Here is a 27,135-nt window from a genome sequence, read left to right as displayed (position 1 = left end):
ACACACCCAAACAGCCAGAGGTTTACCTTGGGGTTTTGGTGACATGACTTATGTTTTCAGGTCATTCTATCCATGAATTCAAAACCCTGTGTTGAAGTGTGGCTGTATACGTTTAGTCATAAAAAGCTTCTTGTGTTTCTCTGTCTGCCTGGCTCTCGTGTCTGCCTGCTGGACTCCCTTTCCAGCAGAGGCTGCATTTGAACTGCTTCAGAGCTTGAGCTGCATCCAGCTCAGAATGGCTTGGCCGGTCAGCGTGAACAGAAACAAATGGCTTTGAAGCCTGCAAACTTCATTCTGCTGTATTTTTGCTGGGTTTGCATAACTTTAATGACCAAGAGGTGAAACGTCAGTTTGAACAGAGTCAGAATGTAGCTCTGGACGTTCAGATTCAATCTGAAAAAGGTTTTTAATCCTGCCGGTATTCACAGTTATATATCTGGAATGGTTTAAAATCGGCCTAAGAAACATTTGAAGGGATTCTACATGGGTAGGGCTGACGGAGGAGAAATACCTTTCTTTTTGCATTTTCACATGGGCTGCCTTTGTCAGAGCCCTTGCCTGTGTTCCATACCAAGTTGGCAGCCAGACCGTGCAGGTCTAAATGAAGCGTAGCTGAACAAAGGCACTTTATGTTTTGAACTCTGTGCCCTGAGTCTACACCACCAGCCTGGCCTGGCATTTATGTTAAATAAGGTCAACAAATATAGGCAAGCTGTATTTCGCAAATTAACCACCACCCTCCTCCCACTAAAAAAAAAAATAAAGGCCTTTCTTTAATTCTGCCTCTTTCTTGTTTCATAGGCAAGAAGAGAAACCCTGGGCTGAAAATTCCTAAAGAAGCATTTGAGCAACCACAGACGAGCTCCACGTAAGTCACCCAAAGAGTAACAGGGAATAAAAAGCAAACCATGGGCCCCAGCTGCCTTCCAGTGTTTGTGGGAGTGCTGCTGGGGCTCATCCCTGCAGGACTGGGTAATAAGACCCTGCCCGAGGACAGTGCCTGGGTTCACTGTTAGAGAAGGCTGTAATTAGCAACCCTTGTATTTTTGATGTAGCCCCATTGCACCCCGCCTGTCGCTGCCATGGTCTGTGTCTCATTTGCTGCTTCGTGATGTGCCCAGGGAAAGGAAAATATCATGGGCATCTGATCTTAACCCATGTGGCACTTCTTCCACCCAGATTGGTTTGGTCGAGGCATAGAACCACCTCTTTCCCTATCTCTTCTGCCTTGAAAAAGAAAACATTGTGTTTTTATGGCAGTTTTTCCAGCTCCAAGCTGCCTGGCTTTCTTGATTCTTTGAGGACTGCCTTCTATCAGCCCATTACCTTGTACTGGTGATCAGAGCTCCATCCCTTTTTCCCTAAGGCGGTCCCCAGGCATTTTGGAGTAGCAGCCAGTGAATGCACAACATGAGAAAGCTGAGATCCCAATTTTTGCGTTCATTAGAGTGGGTCAGCTCAGATCCCATGCTGTATTCATGGCATGGGCAATGTTTTTGGCACAGACAATCAGTTCAGCATGCTGGAAACAAGGTGCTCCCCGAGAGCCCCACCCCTGGCAGTGCAGAGCTGACACCTTCCCTTCCCTGGGAGAAGGTGAAAGATGTGGTGAGAAGCTGAGCCCTCCCCATCTTGGCTTTGCTATTTCTGGAAAGGATTAATGGAAACCAGCTTTTGCTTTTGACCTTTATACCCACTTAGTCCATATTTCATATGGGCTGACAGAGATTTGGTGCTTGTCACCTCGCTTGCCTTTCCTAGGACCAGGCTGCAGTCCCAGCCTGCTGGAGGAGCACATCCCACACGGGGTATGGATGTGAGGAATGCCAGCTCCAGCAGCTGCCTCCCTGACACCTTTTTAGGATGACTTTGAGGACCTTGGTTGCATCTGTTGATCCAACAAAGCTAAGAGACCCATTAGGTGTGAAGGCTGCTGGTTTGCTGTGCAGGGGGATAGCTTGGGGGTTGTAAATACTTGTTGAGGGAAAACAGGCCCTTTAAGGAACATTTCACATCTTTTTTCTCTCCTGCAGGCCACCCAGGGATCTAGACTCTAAAGCCTGCATCTCTATTGGCGAGGAGGTAAGCTTGGGGGTTATGGTGAGGAGGAGACTTTTGGGGACTGGTGACCCTCCTTGTCCAGGCAGGCTGCTGCTGGCATTGCTTCCTACTTAATTGCAGCCAAAATAGGGCAGGTTGGCACACCCCACCAATTTACATGTGCAGCCCTGGGGCAGCTGCAGAACAGCCTGCTGGTGGTCCTTGCTACTGACCATGCTCCAAGTGTTCACCCATCACTCCTGGGTCCCATTTGTGTTTTCCACCTTGGAAATTCCTGCCCTGACTTGGATAAGGTGCAGCTAATCCCCTGGAAATATCCATTACAATCCAAGGGACTGCTAGCAGCGGATTTTACTCTCCTTTGCGTCTGCTTTGCTGATTTAAAGCCTTCATCCAAATTACTTCCCTTTGCTAATACTAGAGGCCTTCTCCTCGAGAGTCTTAAGTTAGGGTAGATCTTCCTGTCCTGGAAGTGAAACCTTCTGACAGCATGGAAACCCATCCACCTGATGCTATAAAAACACAGCAGGAAAAAAAAAACATCCCAAACCAAGGACAGCTATTTTGATACGAGAAAATGGCCCAGCAGCATTCAGCAAAACGCTTTAAAGCCGGGCAATAAATTTATTAGGTGCAAAAGATAGGCCTCAGTGTCAGCGAGTTAATTTATGAAGTGAAATACTAATGCAGAGGTGTTTTATGTCGTCTATCTTTGGATGCTTTTCTTTCATTTTGGATCTGGTATTTTCCCTGGCATGGGGAGGAGCTGGGAGGTGGACAAGAGTGTGAGATGCCTCTGGAGCACAGCGGTGCAGCCCAAGGCAGAGCAATGCTTCTGCTGGAGCTGCATGAAAATCCCTGCTCCCTGCAGTCCCAGGAAAGGGGAACATCCATCCCAGCCCTCCCTGTGCTCTGTGCATGGAAGCAGAGAGGCAGTCTTCTAAAACACAACACTTGGGCTTTCTTATGGATGCAGATCTGTGGCTATCTCAAAGAAGCCAGTGTGCCATAGCTTGAATTTCCCACAGACCCATCACTTATTTGTCCAGCCAGTTCCTTTAGGATGCGCTCCCCTCTTCCTACACTCACCCCAATCCCTGGAGAAATCCACTTTCCCCTTCTCCCTTTAAACTTCCCTGCTAATTGGAAGAGCTCGGAGCACGTCAAAGTGCTTTCCTGGAGAGGGTCCCATGGAACAGTAGCAGCAGTGTCAGGCAGTCAGCGATGCTTAAATCAAGCAGAAATATTGAGGAGGGCTCCTTGTGCAGGGGATGTAGCCTGAGCACAGTAACACAGTGTATGGGCCCTTGCAGGCACGGGTCGGACTGCAGGGTTTTTCTGCTGCGCAGGCAAAAAGCGGTGTGGGATTATGCGCTGTGAATCAGTTCATTATAACCCGCTTCTTTCTGTAGGATGATTGACTGATGTGGTGGTGCGTTCAGCAAACAGAATGGCTGGTTTTAGTAGCGAGAGCATATTTTAAAGATCCAAAAATAATAATAAGCAAAAAAAAAAATAAAATAAGAAGAAATAGGGCTGCTGCACAATATCACAGCAGAAGGGAGAAGGGCAGGTTAAAATGCAAGGCTCCAAACAAAGTTATCCTTTGTGTAAGGCCAGCAGAAGGAGACCTCCAAGGCTAGACAAAATAAATCCTTTGTGGTTTACAATCGGGGCACACTCGGCTAGCTTTTGGGCCATCTGCAGGCCTGAAGAAATAAGCCTTGAAACAAATCAGGGATGCTTCCTTGAGTGTTTGGGGGAGGAGGAGGAGGGAGGAAATTTAAAAAGAGAAATAGGAAAACTGAAGGTGATTCCAGGCGGGAGGCTGCTGGGGGGTTTTCCATCCCATGTCCTAACGGATGGGGAGGCTGCAGGTGAAGGGTGGGAGGATGCAGGCGGCATCCCACCAAGGAGTGCTCCTTCCTGCATCTACCCCAGAGCTCTGTTAATTACTGTGAAGTAGTTAACCCTCCATACAGCTGCTGGGGGCCATGGTTTTGTTTGTAGCCTCATGGAGCAGATGGGGAGGTTCCCAGTTGAGATGAATTTACGTGCTCGGGGTTAGGTTGTAGGGCAATGATGCTCCTTGCAGCCACCTTCTTGCTAATGGCTTTCTCCCCGCAGAACTTTGAGGTGAAAGCTGATGACCTGGAGCCCATCTCTGAGCTGGGACGAGGTGCATACGGGGTGGTGGAGAAGATGCGGCACATGCCTAGCGGGCAGATCATGGCAGTGAAGGTAGAGTGAGCCTCCATGCTTTCTGTGTGTGTTGTATGGATGCCTGGACCAATTCTTTCCAATTGGAATCTTCTTTCTTCTCAGGGGCAAGGAGTGCTGATTCATACATTCAGTAGATTCGGGCCCCATTTAACAAAAAATTGGGTGTGCTGAAGAAGAATGATACATAATGTAGCTCAAGCATCACAGTTCATCTGGGTAGCAACATGTCTGTCTTTACTAGGATTCTAGAAGCAATTTGCCATCATTTCTTTAAAGTATGCATGTATTTTTCTAACAAACCTCAATTCAGACCTCTGCACAGTACTTACAAAGAAGACTGTACTGTAAATTCAGTTGCATAAGATCATTTTCTTCAGCTGGTACTGTTTTAGTTTCTTTGGAATGTGGAATTTTTGTTGGCTTTTTTTTTTTCTCCACATTTTGTCTGCTGCAGTGGGGTCTTGGTTCACGACAGGTTTGTTGATGCTATTATGAAAAGTTTTCATAACAGCAGCTTTGACTCATAAGCCTGCAGCTGAAGGGAATAGTCATGGGAAAATTTGTACCTTGGGAAAGGCCAATTTTTACAGGACTGAGTTTTAGCTCAAATTTCCTTTCAGAATAAGAAAAAAGGCGAAAAAAAGATGCAGAACTGGAAGCTATGAGCAAACTGAAAGGAAATTCTTAGCTCCTCTGTTGCGACTAAACCTTGCTGTTGATGCTGGGATGTGTCTCAGGGCCTCCATGCTCTGCATTTTCTTTTCTTGTTCACCATATTGCAAAAGATCTCTTTGAGAATGATGGAAGAAGATATGGCAGGGACATTCGGGCTATTGCATCTGCAGAACTAAATAGAATCATAGAATCTTAGAATTACAGAGTCATTAAGGTAACAAAAGACAACTCAGATCATCTAGTTCAACCATCAACCCATAACAACTATGCCCACTGAGCCATGTTTAATTCCATCATTATTGATCTTGAGTGGCTTTAACCAAGAAGCCTAAATGCATGTGTGATGTGTGTTGAGCCCATTCGTAGTGTTTCCCTACTGAGGGGCTGCAGGTGTTCCACACAGATGACATCTCTTCCCTGGGAGACTGGGAAGTGCCCACATGCCAAACCATGAGGAGCACATGGCCTTGGGCTCTGGGAATGATGCCATCTTATCCCAAAGTCCGGTGTTGGAATAGATGTGCACTACAGCTCCAAAAGTCACAGCTTTCCACCAGCCTAGAATTTGATTTCCTCCTCCCTTCTCCTCTCTTAAGTCACAGCTGTTGTAAAGTCTTTTGGTTGTTGTAAAAATGGGTGACTTTTGTAGGGAAGAGCAAAACCACCTGCATTTTGAACTGTGAGGAGAACTCTTCATCCACCTTCTGTGGCGTTTGGGTGGCTGTGCTTGGGATGTGCCAATGACAGACATGGTGGTCAGCCTGGACACCACCAGCTACAGCAGCATGGTGCAGAGATGCTGCCAGCCAATGTTGAAATGCTTTGTGTTCCAGCGCATCCGAGCCACGGTGAACAGCCAAGAGCAGAAGAGGTTATTGATGGATCTGGATATCTCCATGAGGACAGTAGATTGCCCCTTCACCGTCACTTTCTATGGAGCACTTTTCCGAGAGGTATGGCACCCTGCAAATTGAACGTTCTGGATCCTCTTCCAGGCTCTGAATTGCCTGGGCTTGCTCCACATGCAAGGGTTTAAACTAGATATGAGGTATGGTAGGATTGGAATTTGCTCAACCTTGAGCTGAAGGTCTTTCATTTACACTTATTTGGTGAGCAGAGAGGGGCTTGGTGCTGGATGTGTGTGGTGGGGATGCCCAGGTGCCAATGATGCTGATCTACAGCTTGATTTCTTAGTTTTAATATTGTCCTGAATTGTCCTTGATTTCCTCCACATGGAGTTAAAATATGGAAAGCAAGAAGTGCAAGATTTATTGAAGAGGTTTAAGTGTAGCTCTGCAGAGCTGAATGTTTCCCGACTGGGCATTTGCAGAGTGACCTGAGCATGTAAGGAACCTCAATCCTGATAACTTTCAGGACTCCTAAATTACAGAGACTCTGCTTTGGGAAGAGACAGCAGAAAATGGACTTTAAATGGTAGGGAAGGTGGATGGCACTTAATTCCAGCTGGGGAGACGAGAAGGGGAATGCCCAGTTCAGTTTTGCTGAATGACTTTTAGATGACAGAGAAAGAGGCAAACAGAACAGCAAAGGACAGCGCTGAAGATGATGATTGCACGTGAAAGGAAAGGGTGATCCATTCCATAGGCAGATATCTGCTTTTTTTATCCTCCAGGGAGACGTGTGGATTTGCATGGAGCTGATGGATACCTCACTGGACAAATTTTACAAGCACGTCATTGACAAAGGCCTGACGATTCCTGAGGACATCTTAGGGAAAATAGCCGTCTCTGTGAGTATGAGCAAGGCGAGGAGGGAAGGAAAAGGATGTTTCTTTTCTGAGCCAAGTCCTGCATCACCAGCCTCCCAGCAGTGTTTGCACTGGGCAAGGTCCACAGGCCAGCCCATATGGACGTTCCTAGGTGGCTTCCAGTATTTGGTCTTGGGTAATGTCATTTATGAGCCATAAATACCCCCCAAATGTGCCTGTGCACACTGCCTCTAAGAGGCGGCACAGTATTGGGTGTGGGGACGACCCCACAGCTCCTCTACCTTCCCATTAGGATTCTGACACTCTGGGAGATCCCTGGGTGCCTGCTGTCACCTCAGGGTGCAGGACACAGGAGAGATGTAGCTCCTTCCCTCCAGGCAGGTCCAGCGAGGATGGGGGGGAAGGCAGTCAGCATTGCCTCCCCACCGCAGTGCTACCAGCTGTGATTCACTCTAGATTTGTTCTTTCAGATTGTAAAAGCACTAGAACATCTACACAGTAAGCTCTCCGTGATCCACAGAGGTAAGAGCCAGGCTGTGCTGCTGTTTGTCTGTCCCATCAGCCTCCTGAGGGCTGGCCTCGCAGCCGGGCGCAGGGCTCCCAAAGTACCCCAGATGCTCTCTTTTATGACTAGCAAAAGCCACGTCAGAAGAAATGTCTGCTGATTTGCTCTTTAAAAACTCCAAGCTGGAACTGGAGCTGGAGCGGAGAAGTGGGCTCCAGCCTGATTGTGTTGGCAGAGAAAGAGCTGTTTGCTCTGGATTAAGTTTCCCTAATCCGTGGTCTGAATCCACAGTGTGCTTCACTACCTCTGCAAAATTAAAGCAGACTTTTCCTTCTGACTTTGCTGTGCTCTGGATCAGGCTTTGTGCAGGCCTCTCCATTCTGGCAGTGACTTAACCATCCCCATCCCCTTCTGTGGGCTTCCCCAAACACCAGCTGGGCAGTGTGTTCCCTACTTTACATAGAATCATAGAACATAGCTTCATGTGAACTCTTGAATATTCTCTTTAAGCATTTCTCTTTTTGCATCTCGTGGATGCCATGAAAGAAAGAAATTTGCAGCGTTGCTGCTTGATCCCTTTCTTTCTAAAGAATCATTTTCAATTTATCATAAGGAGGAAAAAGCCCTCTCTGGAGTGTGACTGCTGGGCCAAGGGGTGTCCAAAGGGAACAGTTCAGCTCCAACAAGTGGTTGTGTTCTGTAGATACTGCGTGTGGCTGGAGGTTGAGCTCTGCCTTCTGTGTTGTTTGCAGTGGGTGGAAAAATGCTGCTCAGCTTCTGGATTTCTGTTTGCTTGTTTGATTTCCACTGAAAACCATCTTATTTTGAGATAATAACAGATGGGTGAGAATCTCAGCTACCTGAGGCTTTTGATGGCAAAACACTGATGAGAGAGTGGTTGTTAATAATCTGTAATCCACTCAATTCTGAAGAGCAGGACACAAAGCAGCTTCTGGTCTCCTTTTCAGCTCTTCTTTTTCATAGTTTATCACGTGTAGGTAGATGACCTTGTTGCAGAAGTGACCTCTTCTTTCTGGGTGTCAAGATTGTTCCCTTCTGAGGATCAGACCTGGGGTGAGAGAAGATAGAAGGGCTGTGTTGGGCTTATAAATCAGATCAGCAAAAGGACTTTGTGCTGAAATTCCATCTGGGAGTAGCCCAGGCAGGGAGGATTCCCCACTGTGCAGGAAAGCCCCTGTACTCCAAGCTGGATATCACTTTTGGGTTCTTTCTGTGCCTTAATTTCCCTTGCTGATGGTGATTGTAACCACCTTCATGAGAATTATGCAAACACGAAGGCACCAAGGATTACAAGGCCGTGATGGGAAGTAGATAAATCTGGCAGTAATAAATAGCTGAGACGCTTGCCTGATTTCCATAAGGTGTGGAGCACCCACACGCCTGCTGCTGTTAACACTGCCTTCAAGCTTGGGATCTTTAAATTTAGAGGCCACTTCTGAAATCTTGATCCTCATCTCAGTTTACTGCTTCCTTCTTCCACTGCGACCCTCACTGCTCTTCACCCTCTCCTGTCTGCCTGTCATCCCTGCCCTGTGGGTTTTCCTTGTCCTGACACAAGAGCAGCCTCACTGGAGGCTCAGCAGTGCTCCAGCCTTGCACAGACATTCCCTAGAGATGTCTTCAGCTCTGCAGAGCTGTTCCCTGTGAGTGCTCTGATGTCCGTGGCCATCCCTGGCTTGCTGGAATATAATGGCTGTGTACAGGGTTTCTTCTCACCTCCCCAAACCAGTGAGAGGAGTATGCAAGTGAAAGGACACACGCAGGACATACAATAGGCCCATGAGTCAGTCACCTGGATGTGCAGTCCCTGCAGCCAGCTGGGCTTCTGCTGTGTGTGCAATGCTGGGGTTTGCGTGGGCACCTTTGGTGCCCTCTGCTGATAGGAAGCTCTTTGGCTTTTTTGGCTTGGCTCAGCCACCCATGCGTGACAGTGACTGTGGTATGTGTTCCTTCTTGCAGATGTAAAGCCCTCTAACGTGTTGATCAATACGCAGGGGCAGGTGAAAATGTGCGATTTTGGGATTAGCGGTTACCTCGTTGACTCTGTTGCTAAAACCATGGATGCAGGATGCAAACCCTACATGGCTGTAAGTTGAGATGCTGAAAAGCTGCATGTGCAAGCTGCTGTGGGACAGCCAGAGGAACATGAGCCTGGGTGTCAGGTCGTCCTAAAGGGGGAAGGATCAGCCACCAGCCTGTCCTGGGGCCTCGTTTTGGAAGACATATCCCTGAAACTGCTTGTGAAGGAGCAGAGATAGAGGTCGATCTCACAGGTCAAATCAGGTCTCCTGGGCACAGCTTCCTGCTGCCTTATTGCCTCCCCATGACCTTGAGAAGTCTCTGTAATTACTCCCTGTTGCAATTTTGCCGTTTGCCCTTTTGGGGATAACAGTACTCTCCTGGGAGGAAAACACTCCTTTGGACTTGCTTTCTATGGAGTGGATGCACAGAGTGAGCTCAGTCCTGAGGAACTGAGGCTCATCACTCCTTTTTGTGCCAGATATGCCGCATCACTTGCATCACCCCATTCCCTGGTGCAGGTACCAAGTGTTTCTGGTGACCCATTTCACTGCTGCCCCTACTGACAAAGCTGCAGGGCTGCATCTGGTGCCACAGTGGCCAAGGGAGCAAGCTGCAGCATAGGCTATGTGGCACTGGCCTGACATCTCTGAAAGACCATTCTGAGGTCAGAGAGCCCTGGGTGCAGGCACTGGGTCCATCCCTCTTTCTTAACTGCTTTACATCTCTTTGCAGCCTGAAAGAATTAACCCGGAGTTGAACCAGAAGGGGTACAGCGTCAAATCTGATATCTGGAGCCTGGGGATCACGATGGTAGGGGGATCACAATGGTAGGGAAATCTGGGGGTTGCAGCAGTGCTGGAGGCTTGGCTGTGCTTTGTGTATTTATTTTCCTCCCCATATCTCCCTGACACTGATGGCAGTGGTTCCCTGGGAATGTGATAGGGTGGGAAGGGGTACACAAGATACCACTAAGTACGTGGTAGGGTCAAGGGTAAGGGGATGGAGCTGCTTTGCAAAATCCTTGCTGCTTTGGATGCACTGGCATGGCAGGACTGGCCCTCAGGGATGTCCAGCCATTGGCCAACCACTGAGTGTCCAACCTGTGGCTGTCCTTGCAGCATGCCACCCTGATGGGGACAGCTGTGCTGTGGTGGCTGCAGGCAGCCGGGAGATGGCAGCATGGGCTAAGGCAACGGTGTCCATCAGTGCAGCAGGTTGGATTCCAATCTGAAACAGCACTCCCAGCACTGAGTGCTTAGTAAAGTCTTCTTGGAGGAGGAGGCATTGGGTGTTGATGATACGTTTTGCACACCAGGAGAAGCAGTGTTTAGGGGGAGGCCATCAGTTGCCTTTTTATAGCACAGGTACCTTTAGCAATATGGCTTTGTTGTTTGTTTTTGTTTTTAACTTGAAACCTCTCCCCGGTGACATGCAACAGGATGGCAGTGGGGAGGACTGAATTTGGAGGCTGCTGGGTCTCCTCAGGACTTCCTTATATACTGGGGGATGTAAAATGCAAGATGTGATGCCTTGTAGCCTGGTGGGGTGATGAGATGCCACGTGTTTATGCAGAGCCAAACCATGGGTGGTGTGGGTGCATGGGTGGGAGCACAGGCTGTCCAAATCTATGGGGTGGCAGTGGAGTGTCCTCCAGGGCTGAGGTTGGGTGCTGTCTCCCCAGATCGAGCTGGCCATCCTGCGCTTTCCCTATGACTCCTGGGGGACGCCCTTCCAGCAGCTCAAGCAGGTGGTGGAGGAGCCGTCGCCGCAGCTCCCGGCGGACAAGTTCTCAGCAGAATTCGTCGATTTTACCTCGCAATGGTAAACAAACCACCCTTCACCCTCTCCCCTGGCCCTGCAGGTCCCAGCCAGCTGAGGCTGAGGAGGGCAGGTGCTGTCCCCATCCCCGCATCAGAGGGACAACCTGATGGTTGTGGACCATAACCTCTCAGGGTAAGGGCTGTGCCTTCACACCTGCAGGACCGGGGCTGAGCTGCGCTGAGCCTTGGCGCTGGGCTGGGACTGCGCGTCCTTGGTGTGATGGTGGTGGCTGCGATGGCCTTGCCGGCTTAAGGACCCGGCTCAGCTTTTTAGAGGACACGGGAGGAAGGGATTAAGGAGGATTTCTCAGCTGGTTGTCTCTGTATGAGCAGCACAGGGTTAGCAATGGAGAACAGGAAAGGTGAGCGGAGCCCAGAAATGGCCGTGTCCTCCTGCCACCCTGCTCCAGAGGGAAGCAGCACCGAGGGCAGGCACAGCACAGAGCTTGCCCCGCGATGGCCCCATCCATGGCCATCCCGCTACCGGGGCCCTCCGGCTGCTGCTCTGTTTTCCCCAGGATTCAGAGCTGGAAGCAGCAGGAGAATTTGGCTGCGTCGTAGGAAAAGGGCTGGAGCAGATGAGCGCTGTCTGGAGGCCGGCAGCGCTGTGTGAAAGCTCAGGCTCTCCCAGCACCCGAGGAGACTCACAGCTGCCCTCGTCGTATGGTTCACAGAGAGCTGGCAGCGGCCCCACGGCTCCTGACTGCTTCTCCCTCCAGCTTCCCTGGAAACCGCCTGGGAGGCATTTGTATTTTCCAGGCGCTGCAGTGCCATCCGCTGCTTGCCAAGTTGGCAGGTGGATGGTGGTTTGCGGGGCAGCCAAGAAAGGACGGCAGATCGACAAATACAGAAATGTGAGCCTGTTCCTGAGCTGCCAGTGTCAGGGCCTGGAGCCCAGCAGGCTCTGCTGTGACCCAGGAAGGGGATTATCAGCCACTCCTGCCTGGGAACTTTAAGTACCGACACTCGGATTCTTTGGAGTCTTGTCCAAACATGTTTTCGAGGTCCCTGTATTGGTCTGCACCAACCCACACTGGGGAATACCTGCACACACCCACGCTGCTCTGTGTCTCTGGGAGGTGGGAGCTGGCTTGGAAAAACCCCTCTTGCAGAATGCCCACCATTTTTGCAAGACCCACGCTGGGATTTTGGACCAGCTGCCTGTCTCCCGTGCTGCTGGCTCACTGCTTGTTATTGCTAAGTTGCCTGTTTGTGCCAGGCAGGCTTTTCTTCCCCACTGAATGGAGGCATATTTTGCATTTGCAAGCATGGTTTCTTGCAGATATTGCTTTGGGCTGATTTAGGAACAAGAAATCCTCTGCTGTTTATGGTGGTTGCAGTGAGAAGAATGACCCTGCTGAGCAGCACTTATATCTTGAAAGCTCATGCTTTGTGGGGCATATGGCTTTTCCTCTCTTTGCAAATCCTAACATCTAGGATCACTGAAGGCCCCTCAGCTCAGTAGAGTTGCATGGAATCAGGAGAGCACTTTGGTTGTGGACTGTAGTGGTTTTGTGCTGTCTGACAGCAGACCATATCATATCAAGTCAGTGTATGAGGACTGGCTTAAGGCTATCTGCAGTTCAACAGGTGGCAGAGTGAACTGCACCATATGCTGTGTGGGGTGGTGCAGCTCTCATGACCTGTAGCTAATGCAGGGAAGTTCCTGGGACGTCTGAGCTAGCATCAGATCCAAATACGCTCTTTGTTCCCAACGATTTACATGGGTATCAGTAAAGTGTCAACAAATTTCCTGGTATTAGTAACCTGGGAATAAGGGTTTTGTTTGTAGAGGGTCTAAATTAAGAGGACTATACCCAAATCCTGCTTCTGAACACGCCCAACCTTGAAATGCACCTTAGCATCTCAGCTTGGGTTGCTTTTCAGCCCAGAGGATGTGACACATCCCGTACCTCCAGTTCGTCGATATTGGCACGTATCGTTACTAGGTTCCTCTGTTCATTCACAACATGACACTGAACACGAGCCCACTACACACAGCAAGCAGGAAATATCTATTCAGTGTGTGTACTCTGCTTCCTCTGGGCTCCGTCAAATCCCAGCAGAGGAGCAACTTATCATCACCGAGGTTCTCACTTTTGTTTTGCTCAGTGTGACACCTTTTCCCCGCCACCGACGTGTACGTGTGTGAAGATCTTTTCAAGTTGCTCCAAGTGTCTTTCCCCTAAATACACTGTCAGGAAGTGAGCAGCGATTACGTCCTGTCTTTTAAAAACTATTTTCTGCAGGAGGGAAACCAAAATAACTTCCAGCTACAACTCTCCAGAGCCATCTGTTGTAGGAGAGGAGAAAAAAGGATGTCCCATGTAACCGTCCCCATTGATAACAGCGGGCTGATAAACAAATAGTTGTACATGTGCTTTGGAGCCACTCGGTCGCCACTCCCAATCAAAGGTTGCAGCCATACCTGTAGCAGCTGACCTACTGGATGGTACCCAAAAAACCAATTGTATCTGTCCCCAGCAATTGGCAGAGCATTAACCGTTGTGTAGTGTCTGTGGACCCAGGGCCTAGAGCACTGGTGTGTGTTTGTTGCAGGTGTCCTCAATGGCTAAGCTGTTTGCTTAGTGTATGGATAAGTGGCTGAACTTACTCTACAGGGACTTGAAGCCTTGCTTTTGTCACAGTGTGATCTTATGGGCTTGCTTAACTGTCTTGCAGAGTGTAACATTGAGCAATTTTCTTTTTTTCATTAAAGCTTGAAGAAGAATTCCAAAGAGCGGCCAACATACCCAGAGCTTATGGTGAGTATGCCTGGATTAAACAGTGTATTGGTTCAGAGCTGAGGTGGGTTGTAATGAAATGCTGAACTCAGGGTTTCCAAAAGTGGCTTGTGATTTGGGATGCTCAGCATCTCAATTTTTATAACAGAAATGAGGATGCTGGCACTTCAGTGTCTTGGGAAGGTGCTGCAAGACAGAGATGCTCTTGGAGGTGTCAATCAAGTGCTATTCCAGTCAGATCAGTGGAGAAAAAGTGTAAAACAGTGATTTGCTAAGGGGTAAGAACGAGGCTGCAGAGAATCACTTAGCAAGGGTAAAGTCCTCCTCTTGGGTTTGTGTGATGGCTTCAAACACTGAAGCCAAGTGCTTACAACATGAGGGCTGCAGGAATGGAGCGGTCTCTTGAGCTCTCCTGTCATGGTGTGTTGGGAGAGGAAACTTTGGACAGAGTGATTTCTGAATGTTAGGGACAGACAGAAGTCTGTGACTAATAATTCCGGTTATTGAATTTTGTCTGCTGCTTAGAGACTGTGAGCATGTCTAGGAAGGAGGAATAACTGAGGAAGAAGATGCTGATAAAGGCTCACAATGAAGGAAATGTAGAGCAGTGCGGGGCTTCGAAGTCAGATGCACTTAACTGCAGAGGAACTTCCAGCAGTGCAGACATTGACGTAACTCAGTCAGCTCTGGGCTGGAGCTGGCACAGGATGGTCTGTGCTGAGGTTTTCTGCCAGGGCTCCACAGCTTCATGGCCTGTCTCTCTCCTGATGTTGTGGTATTGATCCTGGTGCTGCTAAAAGCTGACCAAAAGCAGGGGAGCTTGAGAAGCCAGTGTTTCACTCAGGCATCTCGTCTCTTTTTCACTGTCATCTGATTGACAGCTAAAGGCTGGAAAGTGCCTAACTTTGTGCCCTGGGTATTGGTGTCTCCTGCCCTTAGGATATGCATTGTGTCACCCAGGGGATGACATCCCCAGCCTCACTGCTACTCTGCTTGAAGTTGTTGGGACCTCCATGGTGCAAAGGTGCCAGGGCTGAAAATGTTCTCTGGCTGCAAGACATGCCAGAAATCAACGCACCTTTCAAAAGTGAATTGGAAGCAATAAATAATTCCAGTGGCATTTTTTGCTGGGCCCTGTAATGCAGTTTTTCTATATATAGATCTATTTACACACAGTTTGCCCAAATACTGGTTTCAGACAAAAGGAGGCTTGAGTTTTATGTTGTTTTCTTTTTTTCTGTTTGTTTTTGTTTTTTTAATTACTATTGAATAAACACATACATACTTTAAGTGTACTTCTGAACTTTGCCAAATGGCCTTTTATCAAAAGGTTCACCAGCTCAGCTCTGTCTGTTGCAGCATTAATACCCATTGGCAAGCGAGTGCATTTCTATTGAATTAGGTTCTTGGATCACCTCTCCAGAGTATCTCAATGCTGTGGTATTTTATGGCTGACATGAATGTTGTGAGGTCCTGTGGTTGAGGGTTGCTGTTCTGTTGTGTTTTTTTTTTTAAATCCCTCCTCTCTCTGTTATGGCATTAAGTTGTGGTACTGGATTGGACTTGCCATTTAGACCAAGACTGCTCCCTTGCTTTCCTGTGGAATTGAGGTTTCTCATGGAAAATATGACTCTGTGCTATCTTGAGCATCAGGAAAACTGATACGGATGCTTAATCTCATTTAAAAAACCACTTCCCCAGGTGAAGTGGAGCATGAAACTACTGCAGGACTCCTCCCCGGTGGTCTGCACGTTGCAGGGAGCACTTCCCACCACCACGGGGGGGGTTTGTGCTGTAACTAGACTCAGACATTGCAGAGGGGTTGGGTTCACAGACAGACAGGGCTGGAGGGCACTGCTGCCACTCATGTCTTGGGTGTGGGTGCATCTGGGCTGTGGTGGCACTGCTTTGGGTGTGAGTTAGCTGGGGTGTGAAAGCAGTGGCATCTCGATAGGATAATCATACAGCAGGCCATTTGGGTCATTTCTCTGAATAACATTGAGAGTTATTCAGGACGTTTAATTCCCGTGACTGTCTGACCCAGGGAGACCTTAAATTATGTCTGAATCCTTACCACAACCCCTTTCAGTTCTATTTCCCACGTAACTGCGCTTCCTCTTCCTTGCTGCTGTGCCTTTGGCTTGTTATCTGGCTGCTCAGAGCTGCCTCTTTGGTTGCTGGATAACTTTGCTCTCAAGCCCACCTTGGAAAGTCTCCTTTCTCTGCCCCTCTTCTCCCTCCACTTGTCCGCTGCCATAGATGTTTGACATAGCCAGCTCTCACGGACTGGGGTGATGGCAGCTTTAGAAAACCCTACAAACCCCAAAATATCTTTAAAAATCCATCTTGAGTGGAGAGAGTTGGGAATCAAACCAAGCTCCCCCAGGCTGTGTATGGGAAGCACAGCTATGTTTTACACAGAGCCGGGGTTGCCTGCAAGCCCTGCAGGGCCCCAGCTGCCATTTGGTTCTCTTTAACACTCTCAATACAAATAAATACAATTAACTGCCAAGACAGTGGGTGTCAAAGAGTGTTTTGGTGATTTCAGGTGGAAGCTGGCTTTGACTGATGCATTGCAGGCCCTGGTACAAAGTGAGTTGCTGGTGCTAGCAGAAAGGAGCTTCTGGGGGTATTCAGTTGTGTACTTTAATCCTTCCACATATTTTTCCATTTGCGCCGAAATGCAGGCAGGATTTTCTGGCAGGATGTCTTCCCATGTTGGTCACGATTAAGTAGTTAAACATACAGCTGGGGATGGCTTTCCAGCCAGGATGGCTTTCCTCTCTGCGGCATTTAGGGGTAAGGTAGCCATCTCCTGCTGTGAGAATGAGCAATTGCAGGGAAGAAATGAGACTCAAAAGTCACCAGAGGGTAAATACACAGATAAAGCAGGAAGCTGAGGGAAAACCCACTGCAGTCAGCCTTCCTGCGAGGTTTTCCCTTGCTCCCAGGCTGCTGGGCACGACGTGCTAGAGATGTTGTTCAGTACTCTGTGTTGCTTCAAGAGCAGCCCAGGTCAGCCCTCCTGGGCAGGGCAAGGTGGAGAGAGAGAATGCCAGAGCGTGGCACAAATCCCCAGCCTTTGTGAAGCCTCCTAGAAGTGTCTCAGCTGCAAAACGTGGAAAGCCCAATATTATTGTAGAGTCATAGAAGCATTAAGGTTGGAAAAGACCTCTAAGATCAAGTGCAACCTCAGCCCACCCCCACTGTGTCCACTGAGCACATCCCTCAGTGCCACATCCAGGTTCTGCAACACCTGTAGGGACGGTGACCCCAGCACTCCCTGGGCAGCTGTGCCAGTGCATCACCACTCTTTTGGAGAAAAGTTTCCTAATATCCAGCCTGAAAATGATGCTTGCAACAGAGTGTTTGCCACCAACTAGAAGACTGTCTGAAAAGACGTTAGATTCGGTCCTCAGCATTGTGAATAATAAACCTTTTTTTTTTTCTTTTTTTTTTTTTTTCCCCACTCTTCTTCTCTTCCCAGCAACATCCTTTCTTCACCCTGCACGAATCCAAAGAGACAGACGTCGCCTCTTTTGTCAAACTCATCCTGGGAGACTGAGAACTGGACTTTGTATGAATTGCCCTTCTGTGGACTGGTGGGTGCAGGGGAGGGGCGCGTGGCAGGACTTGTCATGGAAGCACCAACAGAAAGTCGCCGTGTTTTGTTTTGTTTTGTTTTTATTCTGAGAAACCCCCCACCTCGCCGAAGTTTTTAAAAGGGTTCTTTGGTATCCATAGTGACATAGAACGAGCTGGTTAGTGAAATGAATTTTAATAAGGTTGGTAACCTTGAAACAAAAGCAAAACAACGACAACAACAAAAAATTAAGAGTGATTTACATATTTAATGACAGTCAAAACCCCTCTTCCTAACGTTTTCCTACTTCCCTTTCCCTTCCTCCCGAACCGGAATTTGCTTTGTCATGGTAATAGGTGCTATGGTAGTCATGAAGTTGTATGTAGATTTATATTTTGTCCCTTCCATTATTTTAATATTTATGTTAAGTGCTTGATGGAATAGATTTCTGTTTTATATGAGGATGAATGTGTGGTGATGATGATGATGCTAAATGAGGCCACAGCAAGCAATAGTCCTAGGGCTTTGCTGGGGAAAAAGGTGCCAGAGGAAAAGAGAAAGAAGAGAAGTGTCTGTGTTGTGGATAATATTTAATGTGCATCCTATAAAGAATTTATAGACAAGGATCTCAGTTCAGCTCTTCGAGCTGCCTTCATAGGGTGCGAAGCAGCATTGCTGTGCTGGAGGGAACCCCAGCATTCCGTGAGGTCACCTCACCTCCAGAGTCCATGCTCTGAGCCCAGGCAGCCCGATGCCCACGGTGCTCTGCCAGCCTCTGCACAGGGAAAGCCCATGCCCGACGTCCTGCCCTTACCCTGCAGGACTGGGCAGGTGATGAGGTCCAGGGTGGGAAGATACTGTTGGGTGAGTTTCTGGCCAGAGGGAAACGACTTGTCCAGAACATTGCACAAAATCCAGGAGGAGCCTGGTCCCCACCTGCCCTCAAGCCCAGCAGCGTTGCAGTGTCTGGGGCTCACCTGGGCTGGGGATGTGCTGCTTTGGGCACAAAAGGGCACTCCTCTCACCTCCTCCAGGTAAGAAAGGCAAACAATCACAGCGGGAGGTCTGAAAAAGTAGGGATAGCTCAGCACAGGTTTCCAGGGTTTTCAGCACTGCCTAAGCAGCAATCTCCCTGTGTTTGCGTGCAGACTTCAGAAGTGCTGCCCTGGAGCCTGTGCTGGCACGTGATTTGGGCCATGTCCACCTCTGGTTGTGATACTGGAGGCAGCCAGGAGTGCCAGGCTCCAACATGGGCTGCAGGTGTCCCCCATCAGGTCAGCAGCTGGGAAAACCATGCAGGGAAACCACAGCCCACCTGTCCCAGGAGCTTGTTGCTGTTGGCCCAGTCTGCAGAGAAAAGCTGCTAGCCAAGGGCTGGAGTGTGAGGGCTGTCTGGGTGGGAGGGGGAATACAGTGACCCACTCTGCTTTTAGGTAACATGGTTTCTTTCCAGAGAAGGGGGGCTGAGCACTGCGAGGCATTGCTGCGTCTGGAGCAAGGCCACTGGCAGGCACGAGTATGGTGCTGGTTTGACTGAGCCAGACCTGCACAGCTACATTACCAGGCTATGAATCCTTTGCCGTTGCCCGTGGCTCCTTCCCCCAGCCCTGCAGGGTGCATGAGTGTATGGCTGCACTGCAGCCTGTGTGTGTGCCTCGTGCTCCTCTGCATGCTTCCCTTCCCCACCCATCACTTCTGCACAAGTTCTCAGAGCCAAATCCCAACTGGAAGCGCGCCATGCCCTGCAAGATGGTTGTGCAGGATGTTATATACAGCCCTTTCTCTCCTAGTTTAGTGGCATCAGTCTCCACTGGTGTAGGTAGGTTGGACTTCAGGATTATCCTGAGCACCCGTCTGGGAAGTGATTTCTTGAGAAGGGCAGTATTTAGAGCAGGGAACCCTGAGTGGTAGGGTAGTACCACTGGTGCTGGGGGCACGCAACTGCTTTGGAGATGTGCACATAGACACCAGTGCCTGGGCTGCTGCTGCCAGCATCATAACTGTGGCTGGCAGTGCCTGCTGAGGTGGTTGCAAACCCTATAACAGTGCTGCTCTGCCTTGGGACCTTATCATAGAATATCCTGATTTGGAAGAGACCCATAAGGGTCGTCAAGTCCAGCTCCATATCGAAGGAGATTCATCGATCCTTGTGCTCCTCCACTGCAGGCAGGGTGCAGGTGACTCCTTACTGCAAAGGGCTCACGGGTCATGCAGGCTTTGGGGAGGAGGTTCCCCTTCCTCAGGCCCTGCTTCACGAGCCTGCTGGCCCCCAGTAACAATAAGCTCCATATTTCACTTTGCGTCGAGGAGAACCTTTCAGGTCACACTGTGTTGTGGGTGAAACACAAGGATGTTTTACTTCACTCTGTAATTTTAAAAGGCCTCGCATGGCTCATAATCTGCCCTCTCATATTCCGTGGTGTGTGTGTGTGTTTTCTCTCTCTCACTTTCTCAGAGTCACAGAGCTGTTTTGATTGATTGTCCTCAGCTGCAGCTGAAAGTCCGGCCAGCCAGTTTATGGAGTTGGTTCCAGCATCAATTCTCGCTTTGAAAAACATGACATTTAAAACCACCCTTTGGTTTTCCTACATATGGATCTGATGCTTTTGTTAAAGATTGTTTTTGCTACTTTTCTCCTGGAATATAAGTCTCATTTGGACACCGCATCCTCTTGACCTCACAGCACCTTTATTTCAGTGCCATTGTAATTGACAGGTTGAATTTATGAGATACTGTCAAAGTTCAGTATTAATAGCAGATATTAATGTCACCAGCGTTTTCCAATAGAAAATTAATGTCAGTGTTGTCTGCAGCTAGTAACCCTCTAAAATGATTCCTGCATGCCTCAACACTACATGCTGAGTACTTTCTTTTAAGCCTTTTGCTCTTGCAGTGCTTGGGCTGTCTGATTCCTTTGTTTTAATGACATTACAATAGAGCATGCAACAAATCACTTCACTTCCTCCTGATTCTCCATGACTTTGTTCCTTTAAAAGTCATTTACGTCAGCCCAGAGTAAGTGTGAATCTGTATGGCCAGTGTGAGTAAAACCAGTGATCTGCATTGGTTGTCACTGAAAAGGTACTTGAAGGAGGAGAGGAATGCAGAAGCTGTCTCTGCATCCCTCTTTGTGGACACCAGGCTTGGCCTGATCAAGGGTATTCTTAGAGAGAAGCCTGAGCTGGTGGCCTCAGAGCAAGGAGGAGAGCTAGAGTCTCCTCTGCAAGGTTGCAAAACAAAAATCAGACTCTTTTCCATTTGATTGTAAACTCAGTCAAGATGAAAGGGTTTTGTTCAGTACCCAGAATCTTTTTTGGATGTAACCTGAGCACAGGTTTGGCTGGGAGAGGCACGATTTGTGGGATATTTAGCCTTTCCCAGCAACCATGCCCCATGCCCTGGTGTTGAGGCTTGAAGCTGTTCTTCCAAAGGCTCCTTTGTCTTCAGACAGTGCAGAACTGTGGGCAGCACACAGGGTGTTAGATTGTCCCGAGTCAGGATATTTAAATTGCAGAAGCAGCAGGTCTCATTCCACAAACCTGAAACAAACCAAAACACCCCAGGGAGTAAAGAGGAGTGAAAAGCTGCCCAGAGCTGAGCACTGAGCCATGGCTTGGACCAGCAGTGTGAATTAATTCCAGCACAGTGAGACATTTGCAAGGCAGGGCCTCTCTGCTGCTCTCTTCTCAGCCACAGCAGTGGTGATCTGGCTGTGTGAGACATGCATAGCCCATCCTCATGGCAGGAAGAGGGAGACCACAGGGGCATGATGTTCATCATCTATTTTCTCCAACGTGCCAAATTCCTTACAACTCCTGACGTTCTTGCGACCTCCTCCATGCTTGAGGCTTTGCCATTTCTAGGGGTCTTGAACTGTGGCTGGCAGAAAGGCTTCTTTCTGGGTCCCCAAAAGCCCACTGTCCCTTAAACTTGATGGGGAACTTGGAGAGCATTTGCTGGTTACTGTTTTTAAGGGCCACCCTGCTGTGGTGGGTGGAACGTCCGTCTTCTCTGGGGGTTTTCCAGAAGTTCACACAGATAGCTTCATATTGTATGTCTGCATTTTTCCCTGACTTCTATCGATTTTAGTGGCAAGGAAGGAGGTTGAAGAGGCAGGACTGCCGTTTCTGGAGGCTCTAGGTGGGTAACTACTTAGAAATAGCACTTAAAATAACTGAGTGCAGTTAAGCTCGCTGTTCTTTGACTGGGGAAGGAGGTGGTTCTGTGATTCTGTGATTCTGTGATTCTGTGATTCTGTGATTCTGGTTGTGTGCTGTTGGGTCAGTGTTGGGTGCATTTTGACTTGGTGGGAAGGGACTCCGGGGCCCTCACCCATGCGACGTTGCAGTGCCTAGTTCCAAGGACAGAGATACCCACACACACAGCATTAGCCAGGATTTCTCCATGTTTGCAGAAGCAGAGTATGTACCTGAACATTTCCCTTCTTTCCTAGACGTTTTGGAAGAGGAAATCCCACTCGGCTAATGCAGCATTGCTTTAGTGGCTGGTCTGGTGTAGTTCAGACAAGGTTCCCACCAGCTCCCTTGTTTAATAGGCCTCTTCTTTATTAAAAACAAAACCCAAACTCCTCTCTCAGAAAAGCCAGCCAAGATGCTCTTTTTTTTTCCCCCCTCTCTTCCATCTTGTTCCTCTTAGAGGAACTCTGGGAGCCAGTCTTGGTGCTTTCACTCTTTCACATGCCAAAGATTGCTACATCCCTCTTAGTTATGCTCCTGCCAAACCAGATCTTATAGTCTTGCCTCAAGAATCATCCACTTCCCTGCTCCTTGGGGTTCCTTTTGTTGCTGTTGCTTTTTCATTGAATTTCCTCATGTTTATTGACATGTCTATTGTTGAGCTTCCTGGACACATGCAGCTCTCTTTTTCAGATACAGAGAAAGACAAATAGTTGCCTTCGCTGGTCAGCCCCTGCTGTTGGGGAAATACTGCTAGTGATACGATTCTTGCAGGTGGGGATGGCTCTCATTTAAAGCTAGGGTCACGGAGGGTGTAAACTGGCATTGCTCCGGCTTTGCTGGAATAAGGCCAGTTTTGTCCAGCTGAGAATCTGTCCTTAATGTCTAAACAGTTATTACATACTAATAAAGATTAATGATTGTAAATCCCCATGGATTATACATAAAATGGCAAGTTTCACTCATTAATCTTTATTGCCATATTATAGCTGTTTATGTTAGAGGAGTTATCTCTCTCTGTTCTGAGCGTGCACTTAGGAGAAAGGGGCTGAGTGTGGGGGAGATGGTGGGTGGACATAACAGACCAGATGTCCATGTGTTTTATAGTCTGTGTCCTCTCCCCCAAGTTACTTATTTCCTTGAAAGCCTTTAACCAGCAGCAAAGGATGTATCACAGAGCTTTGTCTGCTTCTCTGGCCTCTGGCTGAGCTATAAAATCCAGATTGTTTCTGGTGAGAAGGGATCAGATCTCCTAATTAATATTTCAGCTCAGCCTTTACTGGAGCAGATGGATAATATGAAATTTGACGAGTGCTCTGGCAGGCCTGAGCTCTGCAGTGCACTGAGATTCACTCTCCTGGACTGTGGCTGGAAGAGATACTTTCTGCGCAGTATGAAGCAGTGTTTCAGGCTGAAAGGATGCAGCTCCTTCACGGAACCCTGTGCTATAAAAGCAGTTGATTTTGTTATTAAGAAGGGCCAGAAAAAGCTTACTTGAATCTCATCTTTTGTGTTTGGAGACGAGCATAGATTCAGCTTGTTGGTGATGCCAGTGGTCCGCACTGTATAAATTGAAGGGACTGCAAAGAACTGCAAGGGTGGTTTTATGGCATAGGGACAAACTAAGTGCTTTGTTGAGCAGCTGTTGTTTGTCTTCTCTGCCAAGGAAGAGCTGAAGTTGATCGAGCAGAGCTCAGCAGACAGAGAGCAATGGATTTAGGTGATGCATTTTGTCTCGTATCCTAGATGCCACTGTGTCCCCACTGCCTGCAAAAGAAACAAAATTTAAAACCCCAGAGAAAACCAGGGAAGAACTGCAAGTGAGCTGGTAGTGGTGCCTGTATGGCCTTGTGCATTGCTGCTTCCCCCGTTGAGCTTGTCAATGAGTTTCATTGGGCATGAATGATGGGAAAGGCTTGAGAACTGCCTCGGTAGCTGAGAAAGAAGAGGGTAAATATTTTAAGGAGCAAATTCCCATCTTTTGGTTAGTTATGTTTATAACTGCCACAGGAACAAAGGAATCCTGCAGGACCTGTGCTGCAGGCAGTGTTGTTCCGCTAGGAATGATTTGTGGCTGTGACATGTTGCATGGCCTGCTTTAGTGCAATGCTGGATGGCTGGCCAGCTAGTAGCCTCCATTGACCTCTTCCCTACAGTCACAGTTACATTTTGCATTTTACTGTCTGGGATTTTACTAGCAGCTTTTTTTCTAGGTGGTCAGACAGAGAGAAAGCAAAAGAAAGGGGCCTTTGGGAGAAGAAGGCAGTGCCTGTATGCTATCCACTGCCCGCCCACAGGTATCCAGCCAAGGTGAGAGCTTCCCCGAGCCGTTGGAATACTCCCTGACATCTGTTCTTACTTCTTCTCCATCTCAGGAAAAATCCCTGCTGGAAGCAGAGCAGCCCCATGGCTCGCCCTTGCCGGCAGCCAGCCTGCGGGCCGGGCTGCGTTTCCTTCCTCGAAAGGCTCTTGGGTTTCTCTAAACGATGGGGCACCACTCCAGCGGCTGCGAGGTACCGCGGGGATAAGCTGGGAAATGCTTGGAAGTGTCTTAAAACGCGCTGGAAATAGAGATGGAAATCTCGAAAGATCAGACGGCTTTCGGCAATTTCCAAAGCTGTGTGGTTTTAGCCAGACCTGAAAACCCTTCCTAGAAGTTTATTTCGGGGTATTTTGGTATGTTACTTTCACTTTTGGGCCCAGCTAAATCCAGGAAGCTCAGAATAGTGTAATTTTAAAATAGAGAATAAACACACCCACCCCGAGTATTGCTGAACAGATCAGGAAAATTCGTGTTTGGTTTCTCACAAAGGAAGAATTCGGGCCAGCTCAGGGTTTATCCTAATTCAGTCTGGTTTTGCCCGAAATTATTACTCTTTTTGAGAAAATAAGAGATCCATTCTGCGGCCTTTCCGTAATGCCATGACCAGCATGCAAGGGTCCGAATCAGAAGATGCCAGCAGGAGGCTAGAGACAAGTGCAATGGGGAGAGGCAGCCAGCACTGAGCAGGAGGGAGCAGGATGGCCGCAAGTACGTGCCTGGCCTCTAAAAACACAGCTAGAAGCAGATCCTCTATGGTTATGTGTGGTGGAGGTATTGGGGTCTGCCATGTTGCCTTTTTTTTTCTTGTCTGTTCCTTCTTAGAAAGACCTTACGGCCATCTCAGAGTGTCCAGAAACAATATCTGAGTCTGTGGTATCTCTCAGCTCAACTGTGTGCTTCTTTTCAGGAAGGGTACTGGGAAGAGTGGGAAGGGACGTGGTGTCTTTCAGTTAGACAGCCAGAGTGAAGAGGTGTATATCAAGTGCCTTGCAAGAGCCAAAAAGGTTTGTTTAAAGAAGAATTACAGCCTGTGGTGTAGGCTGTCAGGATTGAATTTATCGTATACAGGTGCAGCTGCAGAATTCTCCATCCACATTTTGCCCGCATTTAGTCGTGAGCCTTCCATAAATACAGGATGAATCATAGAATGGCTTAGGTTGGAAAGGGCCTTAAAGATCACCTAGTTCCGACCCCTGCTGTGGACAGGTTTGTCACCCACCACATCAGGCTGCCCAGGATCTCATACAATGGTCTTAAGCAGCTCCCAGGAAAATATCTAATAATAATAGCCCATGCTTGGTGGGCTTAAGTCAAGGTGGGGCTCTACAGACAGAAAAAAAGCACCAGACCCAGAGTCTTGGCTCCAAACGTTTCCATATAATGGGTGGGTTGTGAATTTCCAAAGTCTACCACAATTTTGCTTCCTCTGCAGCCATGAGTTGAGCAGCTTGTGTTTGGTGTTGGCTGTCACTGTGCCACTGGGGCTGCTGGAAATGATCACCACATCCACAACTGTTGGAATTTGGCATTTATTTGTTAATAGCAATACATTGGGGGGAAGCTGTTAAATGCAGTGTCTCGCAAACTGAGGATATGTTGGAGTAAAACTTGTCATTTCTCTGTCTAAAAGTGTCCAAAGTCTTCAATTTGTGGAACGATAGTTTTAATGGCAAGGATCCATGTTTGGCATCAAAATTTATGAAATTTGTAGAGTTTCTGTCTCAACTTGTGAAATCTACTGTCTTGAGATGGTGGGGAATTTGTAATGAAGATATTTCTATGTTTCTATGTTATTTTAAGCTAAAAAGTTTAAGGAGAACTGAGCTGAATGGAAAAGTAACCACTTCCCAGTGGTATGCTGGTGTTGAAGAGGACACAGGCAAAGTGGCAAGTTGGAAGCCTTCTCTTTTTTAATGTGTTCAATGTTTGTATCAGTTCAGATTTTCTTTCAGTGACTTGGTTTGCTCTGGAATTAGAGATGAAGTAATCTTTTTTCGGTTTTTTTCACTTCTTTAAGCATCTTGGAGTCTTCTGAATAAATCTGCTCATCGTTGTTTGGTTTTAATAGGAGAAGCACCAGTTGGGTTGTAATGGTTCCTTCCAGAGGGGATTGAGTAGCACCAGAGATCGTCTTAGCTGCCAAAATGCTTGATGCTCCAAGCCTGAGTGCATTGGATTTCTGAGAAAATTCGCCACCTGAAAAATACAATCTGGTTTGAGATGAGGTGGGTTAGTCCAGACCTTCCCGTCAGGTTCTTCTGTATCAGGAGCCTGGAGTTCCCCATCAGCCCTCAGGTCAGGGATGCTTGGGGCTGCCAGGAATGAACTAGAAGTGCTGAGGTGTGGAGCACTGATAAGCAGCATAGGGGTGCAATCCCAAACATGAGACCTGTGGGAGACAGGCGGGGGTCTCCCAGACATGCTCTTCTTCTTTTCATTCCCTTCCTCCTCTTTGCAAATGTATCTTGCTGCTCTGCTGCTTCCAGAGCCGCCCAGGCCGTGCTGATAAAGAACTCTGTGATGCATCTGTTTTCCAACAGCTTGCGTTGGTTTTCTGGTTTGTTTTTTCTTCCCCCTATGCATAAGAAGTGTTGGGTAGCAGAATGTGGATTTCATTAGAAGTTCATAAAGCAGGGACCTCAGAAGGATGTGGGTATAAATGCTTTTCAGGCATCTGAGGTGAACTTTAAATGGAGCTTTGGCCCTCATTTGCTTTCTGCTTTTCAAATACCATTTATGAGAAAGCGGAGCTGTCAAAGCCATGCATGAACTTTGCCTTCTTGTGAATAACTTGTCTCCCATTGTCAGAATGCAAAAGAAACTTGTCTTAAAGTAAATTCGGTAGCTCCACAAAGCTATGAGTGTGTATGCATTTATGTGCAGCTTGGTGGGTGCAGGGAGCCGCTCTGCTATTTCAGAGATTTAAAAAACACAATGCAAGTGTTTTCAAAAAGAGCAATTAAAACATTTTATTTGTTGGCAAAAGTACATCAAACCGCATCTCCCATCGTTCTTTTAATTGCTTCGTGCTTGTTTGTGTTGCCTTCATCTTTGCTTGCTTTTTTCCTCTGCAGCACAGCCCAGAGCCTCACACAGCCCCTCTGGCAGTAAAGGAGTGGGGAGGAATGGGAAACGGGGTGTTAGGGGAAGGGCAGCGCGGCACAGTGGGAGCCATTGTCACTTTTTAGCTTGTTGAGGTAGCTCTGTCCTCATCAGAATCAAAACTTCCCATA

General features: G+C 48.1%; 1 protein-coding gene across 2 annotated transcripts in view; it reads left to right on the top strand.

The window, feature by feature from the left end:
- MAP2K6 (mitogen-activated protein kinase kinase 6) overlaps nt 1–25,238 on the top strand; it is a 42,849-nt gene extending 17,611 nt beyond the window's left edge. For both annotated transcript variants that reach the window (XM_048965039.1, XM_048965038.1), the window contains exons 2-12: nt 802–868; nt 2,034–2,082; nt 4,189–4,302; nt 5,793–5,912; nt 6,593–6,709; nt 7,159–7,210; nt 9,174–9,301; nt 9,969–10,046; nt 10,918–11,057; nt 13,776–13,821; nt 17,288–25,238. In XM_048965039.1, the coding sequence (XP_048820996.1) occupies nt 802–868; nt 2,034–2,082; nt 4,189–4,302; nt 5,793–5,912; nt 6,593–6,709; nt 7,159–7,210; nt 9,174–9,301; nt 9,969–10,046; nt 10,918–11,057; nt 13,776–13,821; nt 17,288–17,365 (989 nt within the window). In that variant the 3' untranslated portion in view covers nt 17,366–25,238. The remainder of the gene's footprint in view (nt 1–801; nt 869–2,033; nt 2,083–4,188; nt 4,303–5,792; nt 5,913–6,592; nt 6,710–7,158; nt 7,211–9,173; nt 9,302–9,968; nt 10,047–10,917; nt 11,058–13,775; nt 13,822–17,287) is intronic.
- Nucleotides 25,239–27,135: the final 1,897 nt, after the last annotated feature.

Source organism: Lagopus muta, chromosome 18 (assembly GCF_023343835.1).
Source record: "Lagopus muta isolate bLagMut1 chromosome 18, bLagMut1 primary, whole genome shotgun sequence".
NCBI lineage: Eukaryota > Metazoa > Chordata > Aves > Galliformes > Phasianidae > Lagopus > Lagopus muta.
This window is presented reverse-complemented; position numbering and strand designations above follow the sequence as displayed.